The following is a 17320-nucleotide window of genomic DNA, read 5'->3' on the forward strand; positions in this document are numbered from 1 at the left end:
CTACTGGAAACCAGGAATAACCAGCAACCTTTCTCCAATATCAGTTATTCACTGACCATCCTCCTCTATTTCCTCTCCTAGATCAAGAGATCATGAACACCCTTTTCTTTAAGATCATCCACTTAACTCTGTCTGATGTGTCCCCAATCCCCTTTCCAAGTACGTAAATTAATCCTCATCTACAATCTCTATCTACTTTTTAGTATGCTCTCTTCCAGCAAAGTGTACCAGTGACACACCTCTTACTCCCATGGATTCTCCATTCCATTCCCTGTTGCCTTTCTTCTGTTGTCTAGCCCAATATAATATCTGTCTCATTTAACCAAAGCTTCTCCAGCAATGGCATCGTAACTGTCCATAACATCATTATCCCTGAGGCTCTTCCTCTTTCTTATCCGCATTTCCTTTTCAGGCAACACCATCTTACAGTCAGTGAACCAATTTCCTCATGACATCACTATTCCATAACATCCATGTGCCGTCCACTTTGCTTGATGGACATCCAATCTGAGATGAACTTCGAGTTCTTCTTCAACATTACGAAGACTCAAAGTTCAAAAATTCATTTTGTTGTCAAAGTATGCATGTACAATGCATCGCTGATATTTGTCAACTCTAGATAGCCACTAAATACAAAAAGACCATGGGTGTCGATGAAAGAAAAGACATCAACTACCCCCTCCCTGCATGAAAAAGAGAAGAAGCAAAACTTGCAAACTCCAACACAAAATTTCTGTATTTTATTTATTTTAATTTAGAGATACAGGCCCTTCTGGCTCATTGAGCCATATTGTCCAGCACCCCACCAATTCCACCCTCGGACAAATCAACCACAGGGCAATTTACAATGACCAATTAGTCTACTAACTGACAATAGACAATAGGAGCAGGAGTAGGCCATTCTGCCCTTCTAGCCAGCACCGCCATTCACTGTAATCATGGCTGATCATACACAATCAGTACCCCGTTCCTGCCCTCTCCCCATATCCCTTGACCCCACTATCTATAAGAGCTCTATCTAACTCTCTCTTGAATGCATCCAGAGACTTGGCCTCCACTGCCTTCTGGGGCAGAGCATTCCACATATCCACCACTCTCTGGGTGAAAAAGTTTTTCCACATCTCAGTTCTAAATGGCCTACCCCTTATTCGTAAACTGTGGCCTCTAGTTCTGGACTCATCCATCAGCGGGAACATGCTTCCTGCCTCCAGCGTGTCCAATCCCTTAATAATCTTATATGTTTCAATCAGATCCCCTCTCATCCTTCTGAACTGGTACATCTTTGGACTGTGGGAGGAAACTGGAGCGTGCGGAGGAAACACACATGCACTTGGGAAGGAACGTACAAACATGCTTACAGAGGATGGTAGAAGTGAACTCTGAACTCTAAGTGTTTCACTAACCATTGCGCTACCGTGGCACCCCATACTCCCATCTTTCATGTACCTGTCAAATTAAGAGGTTTTTTGAGGGGTTACAAATCACATTTTGTTTTCCTTTATGCATGGAAGGAGGTCATTTCTCCCATTGACTCCCACTGAGTCAACGACAGCTCCCAGAGTATTCCCAATCCCCCTACTACTTGTCCAGTAACCTAACCACACCCCCATGGTCGTCAACACCCTTTTGGTTAAAGGTAAAGATTAGATGTATTTCTCACATGTACATTGGAACATTCAGTCAAACGCATCTTTTCTGCGCCAGTGACCAGCACGGCCTGAGGATTGTGCTCGGAAACCTGCAAGTGCCGCCATGCTTCCAGGCCGGGCAGAGCAGGCCCACAACTCACTCACCCGAGTGGAACGTGGGAGGAGCCCGGAGCATCCGGGTGGAACGTGGGAGGAGCCCGGAGCATCCGGGTGGAACGTGGGAGGAGCCCGGAGCATCCGGGCGCAACCCACACGGTGATGTGAGGAATGTACAATCTCCCTACAGATGGCAGCGGGAATTGAACCCTGATCAATGATCACTGGCGCTGTTAAGCTACTGCACTTTTCGCTTTGTGACTCTGCTGCCCATCAAGTCACCCACACAAAGGAAAACTTTACAGAAGCTAATGAACCCACCAATACATAGAGTCACAGAGTCTACGGCAGAGAAACGTTCCCCTCTGCCTACCACATTCACGCCAATCTCTTTGCCCATGTGCACTAGCCCTATTTGCCTATATGAGGATTGTAGTTTTCATTGTCAAAGTGACTATTAAATTTAGTGATTTTATCTGATTCCACTACTTCCTCTGGTAGCAGATTCCAGATATCAGTCACTCTTTGTGTAAAATGCTTCCTCTCTGATTTCCTTTAAAACACCCTCTTCTCACCTTAAACCAATGCCCTCTTAGAACAGAGAACAGTACAGCACAGGAGCAGGCAATTCAGCCCACAGTGTTGTGCTGTACCAGCTAAAAAGCAAATCCAAAAGACCCAAACACTAATCCCTCCTACCTACACGATGCCCATATTGTTCCATCTTCCTTACATTCATGTGCCTATCCAAAAGTCTCTTGAAAGCCTCTATATGTATTTGCCTCTACTACCATACAAGGCAGCACATTCCAGGAATCTACAACTATAAGTAGAAAACTTTGCCCTCACATCCTCCTTAAAACTCTCCCCCCCCCCCCCACCCCACCACCTTCAATGCATGTCCTCTGGTATTAAACATTTCAATCTTGAAAAACAGGTTTGAATCCTGGGACAATTCTGGGAAACAGGTCTCTGTCCACTCTGTCTATGCCTCCTATAATCTTGTAAACTTCTCAGCCTCTGACGCTCCAGAGAAAACAACCCAAGTTTATCCAGCCTCTCATGTTAGCTCATGCCGTCTAAACCAGGCAGCATCCTGGTAAACGGCTTCTGCACCCTCTTGTTTTTGATGCCTCTTTGGGACGTGAGAGAAAACCAGAGCAGACAAGGTGAATGGATGCATTTATGGAGAGAAAGTGCAGAAAGCACCAGAGGTCTGAATTGATCCTGGGTAACTGCTGCTGTGAGACAGCTGCACTATACGTGGACGGAGAAAATGCAGTAGGTGTTATGAACTTGGATTTAAGGTACTGGAATCGTTTTATCATTGACACAGGTACCAAAAAGAGTGAAACACTTTCCTTGCAAACTATTCATACAGATCAAATTATTATTCAGAACACTGGGACAGTAGAAGGTAAAACAATAACAATGCAGAGCATAGTGTAACAGCTTCAGAGAAAGTACAGTGCAGGTAGATAATAAGGTACAAGATCATAATGAGGTAAATCATGAAGTCAAATCCATCTTATCATTCTAGGGAACCTTTTAACAGTTTCACTGAATAGCTTTAAAGAATCTGTCCTTAAGTCCAGTGGTACAGACTTTCTGTATCTTCTACGAAACAGATGGAGGAGAAGCAAGAAGCTCTGGGCTTGGTGGGCTCTTTGATTACGTTGGCTACTTTTCGGAGGAAGTGACAAGTGTAGACAGTGTATTCATTGTCATAGCTATGACAAGTTACAAGAGAATTGTACAAGTTGTGAAATGACGTGGAGAAGATTCAAAATACATTTATTTTCAAAGTACGTATGCAGTATATAACCTTGAGGTTCATCTACCCTGATAGAGAAAACGATTTGAAACTAATTGGTAAGGAGAAAAATAAGTCGGAGGTATATAAAGTTTTCCATTTCCCAGTGTTTGGGGGTGCTGTTCAGTTTTCTGTTTAGGGGTCAATGCTGTTTGCTTGGTATATCAACATTTTGATACTGCCCAAAGCAGGAAATTTCATGAACTCTTTAAGATAACCAAAAGAATGCAAAAGGCCTTAATGAGTTGTAGGGATGGGTTGCAATGTCAACATTCACTCTCAGTGAAATATAAGCAATCTGTTTCAGCAAAACAAAAGAGTAATCATATTCTAATAGGCACAGTGCTGTGGATGGAGAGTTTGGGGTACAATATTTAATGAAGCAACAGATTCATAAAACAGTAGAAGTGCTAATGGAATTCGTAAGTTTAATCTTAGATATAAAAGTCAGAATGTAATGATGATACTCGCTAAAACCATATTAAAACCTCATTTAGAGTACTGGGAACACTATGGGGTCTGACATTAATGGATATTGGAGCTTTAGGGAAAGTATACCACAGATTTATTTGAACAGAGATATGAAGAAATAAACAAAACAAATAAGGACTTGAAAAGTTTGGTCTTATCTCATTAGTACAACAGGATAAAATGACAAAACATTTGAAATGGCTCAGTGGAAAAAGGAGGCTATTCCCTAGAGTTGATGGGTAAACAACAAGAGGCTGTGGGGGCAAGGTTGATGGATTGTAAAAGTATAACACCACATGACATATGAGCAGAGTTAGGCGATTCACAATCAGGTTTAATATCACCAGCTTATGTCATGAAATTTGCTATTTTTGCGGCAGCAGTAAAATGCAATACGTAGTAATAGGAAACAAACTGAATTACAGTAAAAATATACATTAAATAGTTAAAATAAATAAGTAGTACAAAAATAAAAATAGGAAATGCAGTGAGGTAGTGTTCATGTTTTCAATGTCCATTGAGAAATCAGATGGCAAAGGAGAAGAAGCTGTTCCTGAATCACTGAGTGTGTGCCTTCAGGCTTCTATGCCTCCCTCCTGTGAGGACAAGGCATGATCTGAGTGCTGAGGGTCCTTAATGATGGATGCCGCCTTTTTGAGGCATCGCTCCTTGAAGATGTCCCGGAAACTACAGAGGCTAGTGCCTACGATGGAGCTGAGTTTGTGCAGTTCATTTCGATCCTATGTAGTAGCAGTTCCCGCCCCCACAGCCCCCAATACCGGACAGTGAAGCAGTAAGTTAGATTGCTCTCTATGGTACATCTGTAGAGTGTCTTTGGTGACATACCGAATCTCCACAAACTTCTAATGAAATACAGCCTCTGTCATGCCTTCTTTGTAGTTGAATCGACAGGTTGGGCCCAAGATAGATCCTTAGAGATATTGACACCCAGGAACTTGAAAGTCCATGGAGTCTGCTCCGCCATTCCATCGTAGCTGATTTATTATCCCTTTCAACCCCATTCTCCTGCCTTTTCCCTATAACCTTTGATACCCTTACTAATCAAGAACCTATTGACCTCTGCTTTAAGTATACCCAATGACTTGGTTTCAACAGCCGTCTGTGGCAACGAATTCCACAGATTCACCACATTCTGTTCTAAAGGGACATCCTTCTATTCTGAGGCTGTGCATTGTAAGAAGCATTCTTTCTACATCCACTCTATTTAAGCTTTTCAACATTAGATAATGTTTCAATAAGCTCCCCCTTCGTTCTTCTAAATTCCAACAAGTACAGGCCCAGAGCCACTCTTAGATAAGGGGCTCAAAACTGCTCACAATACCCCAAGTATGGAATTTATTTCCACAACTAGTGTCTGAAAATAATGACAATGTCTTATTTAAGCTGAGTGGAAAGCATGGATGTAAGTTGAAGAACAATGGGAAAGGGATGAGTTAATATAAATACAATTTTTGGCTCATTGTGACGGAGGGTGTAAACATGGGTGTCAGTAACAATTGAAGATAGTTAAGTGCTTTGCGGAGACTGTGCAGAGAAGCTGCACGCCCGACACCTGCTCCTGGAGATGGGGCAAGTCAACAAAACAGCAGAATAGAAAACATAAAATACAAGAGATTATGCAGCTGCTGGACATCCAGAATAACTCAGACAAGTTGCTGGAGGAGCTCAGCAGGTCCAGCAGCATCTACAGAGCGAAATAAATGGTCGATGTTTCAGGCCGAGACTCTTGTTGTAGCACTCTCTAGAAGAATAGGCTACACAAACACTAGACCTCCCATCTCTCTCTCTCTCTCTCTCTCTCTCACACACACACACACACACACACACACACACACACACACACACACACACACACACACACACACACACACACACACACACACACACACACACACACACACACACAATTTGTTCCACACACAATTGAAAAATTCAGCTTTCACTGAAGGAACTTCTCACTGTAGTTACACTCACCATTGGTCAGATCTGCCAAATACCAGACATTGAACCCCTAGGCATCCGTCAGTCTCAAGAGACCATGGATTTGCGCCTTGGAAGGTTTCCAGGGCGCTGGCCTGGGCAGGGTTGTATGGGAGACTGGCAGTTGCCCATGCTGCAAGCCTTCCCCTCTCCACACCACCGATGTTGTCCAAGGGAAGGGCACTAGGACCCATACAGCTTGGCACCAGTGTCGTCGCAGAGCAATGTGTGGTTAAGTGCCTTGCTCAAGGACACAGCACATTGCCTCAGCTGAGGCTCGAACCAGTGACCTTCAGATCACTAGACCAATGTCTTGTCCACTAGGTCTTATGGACTTCTAAACTGAACCACTGGCTTCACAGCAGTAGCTAAGGTTTATTGAACAATGGTAATGTTTCCCCAACAGTTCCCTCTTGAACAGAAGAAGAAACAGCTGAAAGATAGCTGGAAATTCAGTAGTTTGTGCTTTGTTTCTTAAGGACATTTTTTCAATTAATTTGGCGAGTACAGACCCAGAGCTATCAAATGCTCCTCGTATGATAACCCTTTCATTCCCAGAATCATCCTTGTGAACCTCCTCTGGACCCTCTCCAATGCCAGCACATCTTTTCTTAGATTAGCAACCTAAACTGTTCACAATACTCAAGGTGAGGCCTCACCATTGCCTTATAAAGCCTCAGCATCACACCCCTGCTCTTGTAACATTTAAAACAGAGATGTGGAGAAATTTCTTTAGCCAAAGGGTGGTGAACTTGTGAAATTTATTACCACAGGCAGCTGTGGAGGCCAGGTCATTGGGTATATTTAAAGCAGAGCTTGATAGGTTCTTGATTGGACATGGTATCAAAGGTTACGGGGAGAAGGCCGGGAACTGGGGACAAGAAGGATCAGCCATGATTGAATGGTGGAGCAGACTTGATGGACCAAATAGCCTAATTCTGCTCCTATGTCTTATGGACTTCTAAACTGGCCACTTTGTTTAATTGTAGGCGCCAACAAGATACAGGAAACCCTTTGGCTTTTAAAGCATGGGGCAGTGATAAAGTGACAATAATCGATAGAATGTTTTTATTAGGCAGTTATAATCAGCGTGTTGGTGCGTGGCCAAGTGGTTAAGGCATTCGTCTAGTTATCTGAAGGTTGCTCGTTCGAGCCTTGGCTGAGGCTGCGTGTGTGTCCTTGAGCAAGGCTCTTAACCACACATTGCTCTGCGATGACACCGGTGCCAAGATGTATGGGTTCTAATGCCCTTCCCTTGGACAACATCAGTGGCATGGAGAGGGGATACTTGCAGCTTGGGCAACTGCTGGTCTTCCATAAAAAAAACCTTGCCCAGGCTTGCGCCCTGGAAACTTTCTAAGGCACAAATCCATGGTCTATCGAGACTAACAGAGGCCTACTACCACTATAATCAGCACAGGAGACTTTAAAAAAATAACTATTTCCTCACATGAATAATCATCGCCTGGTTTACCAGAGCAAGCTCAGCTAATTAAAAATGTTTATCTTTGCACTATTTTCTAAATGTTCAATTAAAAGATAAATGTGAGTTCCCTATTGCCTCAGGAATTTCAGAGCTTCACAAGAACCACTTGGAAGTTGATTTTTTAAGATCAGTTTAAATGGTCATATTGTAATATTATGGGAATCTCTTTATCAATGCTGCTTGTTTTAGGCAGGAAAGAATTACTCAAATCATAATGCAGAGTCAATGAGGTTTTCCCACAACGTTTAATTTTAGACATTACAACCATATAATAAAAATGTCTGGTTCACAAGATTATCCATATAATTTTCTCACAAAAAATTTGACCAAAAGCTGAGTCCCCATATGGCATGGGAGAAACAAATGGTCATGATACATATGCAAGCATATGCAATCTCCCAGCTGTCAGTTGCATCTTAATCATTATATCCTCACTTCAGACCAGACCCTACCTCTTTGCAGACTGCTGTAAAGCAACAATGCATCATTCCACTGGAATGGACCTAACCTACAGGACAAATGGGCAACTGCTTTGGCCTGTGACACCTCCCCACCTGGGAACTTCTATCACTGAGCTGCAGTGTACAGATGATAACTGCATAGGCCCACGTCTGGGGACCAAGCTCCATGTCGTCATCAATTCATTTGCTGAAGGATGCAGCAGAATCTACTTTACAATTAACATCCTCAAAAAAAAAGGATCCCTTAATAAACTACTCTCACTCTATATCACTGCCCTCCAACAGAAAATGCCCATGTCAAGATCCTCAGAAACTCTCAGGAGTGATCAATCATTCAAGTTCACCATCACCTTCAGTTCACAGCCTTTGGCCAGCGGGGGAAGAAAGTACTTGAAGAACAGGAGGTCAAACCTAGTACAAAACAACCATGCACCTCTGAAATTATTAAGAGCAAGCAAGCTTCTCAAAGCACAGGAAAGACAGCACACACACTGTCAGCCAAGTCCATTGGAAGGATAGTTAGGTCAATGCTAGTGTCCTCTGCCAGTACTACATCTACAGAATTGACACCCTATTGAAATCTGATGATGTTAGGTGTCTGGGCATTCTTTCTTTCTTTCTTTTTTTCTTCTTTTTCTTTTTCTTTTGTTCTATAGGGATGTTAGGGGGGAGGGGTTAAGGGGAGGGGGAAGGGTAGATATTTTTTTTCTTTCTGTAATCATTTGAAAACTCAATAAAAAAAATTTAAGTAAAATTTTTTTACTTTACATGTTCTAAAAGCTTCTTAAAGATGAAGGTTAGCTTTATTGGCTTTATGCACTTCGAAACGTCAAAACTTACAATGAAATGTGTGGATTGCATTATTTTCTTTTTTCCCCCCTATATCTGTCACCATGTGTCACCATGCTTCTGACACCAACATTGCATTACTTTTTTAAAAATTTTTTTTATTGAGTTTTCAAATGATTACAGAAAGAAAAAAAATATCTACCCTTCCCCCATCCCCTTAACCCCTCCCCCCTAACATCCCTATAGAACAAAAGAAAAAGAAAAAGAAGAAAAAAGAAAGAAAGAAAGAATGCCTGGGTATCGGAAGATCCCCACATGCTCCATGGAGTTCATAATAACTTTAGTATATATATTTATTTCTTTCCCCAAATAACCAATTATTTTATCTTCGGAGCACCTATATACTTAATCCTGTCTTTTGTAAATAAAGGCACCAAATTTTCAAATATGTTTCATATTTATCTCTTAAATTATAAGTAATTTTTTCAAGTGGAATACAGCTGGAAATTTCATTCTTCCAACATAGCATTACAAACCCTACTAATCATAACCATATGTCTTTGGAATGTGGGAAGAAGCTGGAGCACCCAGAGGAAACCCACACGGTCACGGGGAGAACTTCTCGACAGTGGCAGGAATCAAACCCCAATCAGTGGCCGCTGGCATTCTAAACTCATTTCCCTAACCCCGAGCAACAGCCCTACAGATTTCTGGGGACTCCTCTCTTGTGATTGCTCAAAATGAAGTGGAAGTATTTGGGATAGCGTAGTCCGTTAGTACAGAGTATACAGAAACTCCTTGCAAAAAGTCAAAGGAGTTCACCTCCACAAATCACACCCCGCCCGCTCATAAAGCACTTCAGGTGGCAGATGGTGCAAGGCCCACTTTGGCCTCATCAGTCTCCTTAGAGTCCTCAGGACTGGAATGGGGACGTTACCCTCCAATACCAAATGAAAACCTGAAAAAAATGAGAGAGAATCGAGCACCCATTTCACTTCTCTTTTCACCCACATCAACTGCAGTGTGTAGTTTTTTCACATATTTCTTTTGAAACCTAATCAATTTTTGTCAGTGCATTTAATTTAACACAATTCAGACTGACTTGCAATAAGCCTGTACTACGCTATGACCAGCTCACATTCATAAAATAAATCAGCAATAAATACATCAATTAGAATGTGGTAAAGATGAATTTCAATCCACTTGGTCTGGCAGCATGTTCCACACTCTTACAATCCTCTAAGAGAAGAAGTTTCCCTTCATGTTCCCCTTAAACTTTTCTCCTTTCACCCTTAACCTGAAGATGTAGTCCCACCCAGCCTCAGTGAAAACTTGCCTTTACCCTATCTATACCCCTCATAATTTTGCATGCCTCTATCAATCTCCGCTCAACCTTCTATCTTCCAAGGAGCAAAGTCGTAACCTATTCAATCTGCCCATTTAACTCAGGTCCTCCGGACCCAGCAACATCCCTTCTCTCTACTCTTCCAATCTTATTTACATCTTCCCTGTCAATAGGTGACCAAAACTGCACAAAATACTCCAAATTAGGCCTCACCAATGTCTTATACATCACACGAGAATGTCACTATTTCTCTCCATTTAGAAAATAATCAGCATTTTGACTTCTCTTAACCAAAGTGCATGACCTCACCCTTCACCACACTAAACTCTGTTTGTCAGGTTTTGACACCATCGACCAGTCTATCTATACCCAGAGCCAGAGTCAGACCATCCTCATCAGAATCTTCATATGAGCAGCAAACCTGGAAACTTTCCATTTTGTTCCCTCCTCCAGGCCATGAATGAAGACGGTAAACAACTGAGGACCTAGAACTGGTCTCCGCAGTACTCCATTGGTACATTTCTCCAGACTGAAAGTGACTCATATTCTTGTGCTCTCTATGTGACAGATAGTTTTGAAACCATCCTAATATACTTCCTCTGCATCTAACTTGGATCACAGAGGACGGCAATTCTTCATTGCAGCCTCCATGTGACCATAATTGATGAAATTCAGATAAGAAAAGAAAATTGAGCAGTAATTAGGGAGAGGACAGCATGTTTGCAGACTCAAGAGAACCTTTGGAACTGAAAGAACTTTGTAGAACAATAGCTTTGAGTGTGATTTTGAGTTTTAAAAGAAGTCCTACAGCTTGGCTTCTTAAAGAATGTAAAAGATTGAGAGGACCTTTTACAAAATTATAAGGGGCATAGATAGGGTAAATGCAAGCAGGCTCCTTCCACTGAGGTTGGGTGGGACTACAGCCAGAGGTTATGGGTTAAAGGTATAAGGTCAAATGTTTAAGGGCGGCACAAAGGGAGACTTCTTCACGCAGAGGGTCATGAGAGTCTGGAACGAGTTGCCACTGCAAGTGATGCAAGCAAGCTTGATTTCCACATTCAATGGAAATTCTGATAGGTTTGCAGATATATGTAAAATAATAGTTTTGGATAGGTACATGGATAGTAGGGGTATGAAGAGCTATAGTCCTGTTGCAGGTTGCAGATGGGAGCAGGCAGTTTAAGTGGTTCGGCCCATCATAGATGGGCCGAACAGCCTGTTTCTCTGCTGTACTTTTCTATGACTAAGAATGCAACTTCCTTTCAGCATACTGAAGTTCATTGTACACACGGGAATTTTTTACCTTAAAATAAGAACATGAAATTGAAATTCTTTTTGTGTAATAAGAATCCTAAATTTGATCATCTGTATGTGTATATATAGTTCCCTCCTTCTTTAAGTAGATTTGTCCCTTGCACATTCCAAAAATAACCTGAAAAGTTAGCTAGAATTTGCACTTCTGAAGTGTTCTGGTTACGTAATTTATTTTACTTTCAGTGTACCATAATACTGGTAAAAAGACTGATCAGCAACTTCCAGAACATCACCAGTCCAATGAAGCAGGCAGATACTTAAAGTGAAAAGTTAATCCTGACACCAGCACAAACTAATCAGTATACACAGATTCTCGGGGACAAATGTCAGAATGGATTAAAATCATTGGGCTGAGGCAGATTTACCAGCTGTTGTGATGAACCCTTCCTCTGGTACAGATTTGTCAGCACTCCAGTAAAATTCCAGCAGCAGGCTGCATTTGTACATTCTAATCGGTGTCAATGCTACTTTCCACAAGCCATTAATATGAGAATTAGAGGGATGCAGCCAGCTCACCAGTCCATCAGCCCAGGATCAAATTTGACTCCAATGCAATCTGTGTGGAGTTTGCACGCTCTTCCTGTGACCATATGGGTTTCCTCTGAATGCTCCATTTTTTTTTCTTTCCATATCCACACCATTGCTGAATATGACTAAAAGGGCATTCCTTTCACAAATTTACAACCATTCTGAGTGAGGCCACCAATTCAATACTAAACAGACAGACGGACAGACATACTTTATTGATCCCAAGGGAAATTGGGTTTCGTTACAGCCGCACCAACCAAGAATAGTGAAGAAATATAGCAATATAAAGCCATAAATAATTAAATAATAATAAGCTAATCATGCCAAGTGGAAATAAGTCCAGGACCAGCCTATTGGCTCAGGGTGTCTGACACTCGGAGGGAGGAGTTGTAAAGTTTGATGGCCACAGGTAGGAATGACTTCCTATGATGCTCAGTGTTACATCGATTGAACTTTGTAGCATGGAGATGAACCAAACTGAAGGTGACCAGATTTACTTGGATAGGTCACTTCCATCCCACACAAAGGGATTTACATCCCTGGCTCACTTGGATACGAGAAAAGCACGAGTTAACAGTTCTGATGAAGGGTCTCGGACCAAAATGTCAACTGTTTATTCCCTTCGACAGGTGCTGCCTGACTCATTTAGTTCTCTCCACATTTTGTGTGTGTTGAGCGAGAGGTCACCACAGTGGTAGGTCACTGACCTGTCATTAACTATTTCTGTCTCCACAAATGCTGTCATACACGCTGAGATTCTCCAGCATTTTTAATTTAATTCAGAATGCAGCATTATATTACATTTGGACGTTCTTATTCCATCTGCTCTGACAACATGTCCGATCTTTGTGCCAGTGCATTGTACATTCAGTGTTGTTGCAGTCCTAGGTTATTTTAGATAGATAGATAGATAGATAGATAGATAGATAGATACTTTATTCATCCCCATGGGGAAATTCAACTTTTTTTCCAATGTCCCATACACTTGTTGTAGCAAAACTAATTACATACAATACTTAACTCAGTAAAGAATATGATATGCATCTAAATCACTATCTCAAAAAGCATTAATAATAGCTTTTAAAAAGTTCTTAAGTCCTGGCGGTAGAATTGTAAAGCCTAATGGCATTGGGGAGTATTGACCTCTTCATCCTGTCTGAGGAGCATTGCATCGATAGTAACCTGTCGCTGAAACTGCTTCTCTGTCTCTGGATGGTGCTATGTAGAGGATGTTCAGAGTTATCCATAATTGACCGTAGCCTACTCAGCGCCCTTCGCTCAGCTACCGATGTTAAACTCTCCAGTACTTTGCCCACGACAGAGCCCGCCTTCCTTACCAGCTTATTAAGACGTGAGGCGTCCCTCTTCTTAATGCTTCCTCCCCAACACGCCACCACAAAGAAGAGGGCGCTCTCCACAACTGACCTGTAGAACATCTTCAGCATCTCACTACAGACATTGAATGACGCCAACCTTCTTAGGAAGTACAGTCGACTCTGTGCCTTCCTGCACAAGGCATCTGTGTTGGCAGTCCAGTCTAGCTTCTCGTCTAACTGTACTCCCAGATACTTGTAGGTCTTAACCTGCTCCACACATTCTCCATTAATGATCACTGGCTCCATATGAGGCCTAGATCTCCTAAAGTCCACCACCATCTCTTTGGTCTTGGTGATATTGAGACGCAGGTAGTTTGACACCATTTTCTAAGCGTCCACAACAAGCAATGTTGTTATTATCCCTGAAATCTCAAAATACTTTGAAGAGCAGAGAAAGAATTGGACCCAGCCTAGAATAAGCAGAATAAGAAAATACAGGGCAAAACAATCACAATTCTACAGTCATAAAATATGGTCAAGACCAAGTCACTCATGACAAGAAAAGAAAACTGTTTGTGGCAGACAAGCACAAGAAAGTCTGCAGATACTGGGAATCCAAAGCAACACACACAAAATGGTGGAGGAACTCAGCAGGCCAGGCAGCGTCTATGGAAATAAGTAAACAGTCGCCGTTGTGGGCCTTGATAAGGTGCCACACATGAGGCTGCTTAACAAAATAAAATTCTATGGTGTTACAAGAAAGATAGTGCCATGTCAGAGGAATGGCTGACAGACAGGAGACAGCAAGTGGGAATAAAAGGGGCTTTTTTTCTGGTTGCCTGCCCGTGACTAGTGGTGATTCTCAGGAGTCAGTATTGGGACCGCTACTTCTCACATTGCTTAGACCATAAGACGTAGGAGCAGAATTATCCCATCTGGCCCATCGAGTCTGCTCCGCCATTCAATTATGGCTGATCGTTTTTCCTTCTCCTCCTCAACCCCAGTTCCTGGCCTTCTCCCCGTAACTTTTGATGCCATGTCCAATCAAGACCCTATCAGTCTCTGCCTTAAATACAGCCAACAATTTGTCAAGATTTGGATAATGGAATTGATGGCTTTGTGGCAAAGATTGTGGATGATACAAAGGTAGGTGGAGGTGTAGGTAATGCTGAGGAAGCAATGTAATTGCAGCAGGACTTAGACAAATTGGAAGAATGAGCAAAAAAGTGGCAGACAGAATACAGTATGGCAGATGGAAATATATGAATGTATTTTGGTAAAAAGAACAATAGAGCGGACTGTTATCTAAATAGGGAGAAGGTTCAAACATCAGAGGTGCAGAGGGACTAGGAGTCCTCATGCAAGACTCCCAGAAGGTTAATTTACAGGTTCAGTCTGTGGTTAAAAAAAAGGCAAATGCAATGTTGGTATTTATTTCAAGGGGAATAAAATATAAAAGCAAGGAAATGATGCTGAGCCTTTATAAGACAGTAGTCAGGCCCCACGGAGTAATGTCAATGGTTTTGGGCCCCATATCTCAAGAAAAGATATGTTGTCATTGGAAAGAGTCCAAAGAAGGTTCACAAGGATGATTCTGGGAATGAAGGGGTTAACATATGAGAAATGTTTGGCAACTTTGGGCCTGTACTCACTGGAACTTAGAAGAATGCAAGGGTTTCTCATTGTAACCTACTGATAGGACTAGATAGGATGGATGTGGTGAGGATGTTTCCTATGGTGAGGGTATCTAAAAGTAGAGGGCACAGCCTCAAAATTGAGGGGTGACCTTTTAGAACAGAGATAAGGAAGAATTTTTTTAGCCAGAGCGTAATGAATCCGTGGAATGCTCCGCCACAAACAGCAGTGGAGGCCAAGTCTGTGCATATATTGAAGGCAGAAGTTGATAGTTTCCTGATCGGTCGGGGCATCAAAGGATATGGAACGAAGGCAGGTGTATGGGGTTGAGTGGGATCCAGGATCAGCTATGATGGAATGGTGGAGCAGACTTGATGGGCTGAATGGCCTAATTCTGCTCCTGTGTCTTATGGTAACAGCACTGGTACTGAACCTACAAGAATAGCTACTGGGAGACCTGCAAGTCTGCAGAAACTAATTAGTATCTATGGCCGACTGCAGACTGTAAGATTTCTCTTTCCCTAGAAGCAAAAAGTTTGCATTGTAGCCTGCTTTGGTAATTAGGTTGAAATACGAGTTCAGTTACACAGTAACTGTACCATCTCCTTGTTTTTTTTTTAAACAGGTACCAGTAGTGTGGAGGTAAAGGAGAATCGTAATGTAGGTAACCTATCGTTGGAAGATCATACACGGGCCTCTGGTGATCGGCAAGTCTTTCGCTGTACAGACATATCCAGAAGTGGAGCATCGGGATTGAAAAGGAAAAGACCACTGGAGGAAGGGAACAATGGACACATGCACCCTAAGGTGCAGCTGAAATGTAAGAAATTGTCGTGGTCGGTGATGCCAAAGAATGCCCTGGTGCAGCTGAATGAGCTGAAGCCCGGACTGCAGTACAAGATGGTCTCTCAAACCGGACCTGTGCACGCGCCCATTTTTGCCATTGCAGTGGAAGTGAATGGCTTTCTCTTTGAGGGCACGGGACCCACCAAAAAGAAAGCAAAGATGAGGGCGGCGGAGATGGCCCTGCAGTCTTTCGTCCAGTTCCCAAATGCTTCCCAGGCCCATTTTGCCATGGGTAACTGCGTAAACCCCAGCGCGGACTTCACGTCCGACCAGGCCGACTTCCCCAACACACTGTTCAAAGAGTTTGAGCCCTCGGTGCAAAGCGATGGTCTGCCTTGCTGCAGTCCTGCTGACAGTGAGTTGCTGTACGGTGGTTGGCGACATGGACGATTACTCTGCCACACATTGGACTTAATGGTCCAAGCCAAACAGAACAAGCACAAGATGTCGTACCCAGCAGCTGGCAATAAGAACCCAGTCGAGATGTTAAATGAGCTGCGCCCGGGACTGAGATACGTGTGCCTCTCGGAGACGGTGGAGAGACACATCAAGAAATTTGTGATGGCAGTGAGGGTGGATGGGAGAACGTTTGAAGGCACGGGACGCAGCAAGAAGCTGGCAAAAGCCCAGACTGCACAAGCTGCTCTTCAAGCTCTCTTTAACATCCCGCCAGTGCCCAGTGGAAAGCCTTGTCAAATGCCTGACAGGAATAAATGTCCTCGTTTACCACAGGTGAGAATTGCCTGCCAGCCTTTGGCAGACCTTGGAAATTTCACACCGAGTCGTTGGCTGATCTCAGGTAACCTTCATTTACACAGTATGGTGGACCAGAGAGAGATGATGCAAAATAATTGCAAAGTGTTGAGCCATGAAGCACATTTTAATCTACCTACGGTTTTGCAAAAGCCTAGTAAATTAATTGAAAGTTCAGTCTCTGCAGCAAAGTTACTTTTTAATACAGATTTTTTAAGAGCTTTTGTCAATAAAACACAGATGCAAGGATACAAAATATATATCAAATGGTCTCTTCTTTGACGGTAATCATGTGTTGGTATAAACAAAAACGTATAAAGAAAATTAGCCCTGCAAATATGATGTCATTAGAGCTAATGTTGCTTTACAGAAGTGACCAGTTTTGCAAACTCACTCTATTTATCAAACAAAATGGGGCTTTAGGTGAGGTGTCCAATTCCTTAGAGTCTGCAACTGTCTAAGGATGGGCAGTCACCTTTTGGCTCTCTTGTACTCAAACCGGTGCAGGTGATGTCAGGAATGATCAATAGGAGTGACAATTGGTTGTTGTACAATAAAAGGAGTCTTGGCCTAAGATGATCAACATAGCAGTTGGAGGGGTGAAAGGAGATACCTGGGTGGAGAGCAGACACAAATAGCTGAAGGGAGAAGACAGACATTGGCAGGGTAAGCTCTCCAATGTCTCCAAATCTGGAGGCAGCACAATAGTGTAGTTACTAGCTCCGTGCTTGAGATGCAGGTTCCATCTTGGTTGCTAGGGTTCGCATGTTTTCTCTCCAACTTCAAGTGCTTCCTCCATGTTCAAATAGTTCAAATG

At 42.6% G+C, this 17320-nt stretch overlaps 1 protein-coding gene across 2 annotated transcripts in view; it reads left to right on the forward strand.

Moving 5' to 3' along the window:
- adarb2 (adenosine deaminase RNA specific B2 (inactive)) overlaps positions 1-17320 on the forward strand; it is a 799330-nt gene that overhangs the window by 431704 nt on the left and 350306 nt on the right. For both annotated transcript variants that reach the window (XM_073054839.1, XM_073054840.1), the window contains one exon: positions 15530-16482. In XM_073054839.1, coding sequence (XP_072910940.1) covers positions 15530-16482 — 953 coding nt within the window. The remainder of the gene's footprint in view (positions 1-15529; positions 16483-17320) is intronic.

The sequence above is a fragment of the Hemitrygon akajei genome, chromosome 8 (assembly GCF_048418815.1).
Source record: "Hemitrygon akajei chromosome 8, sHemAka1.3, whole genome shotgun sequence".
NCBI classification, from domain to species: Eukaryota; Metazoa; Chordata; class Chondrichthyes; order Myliobatiformes; family Dasyatidae; genus Hemitrygon; species Hemitrygon akajei.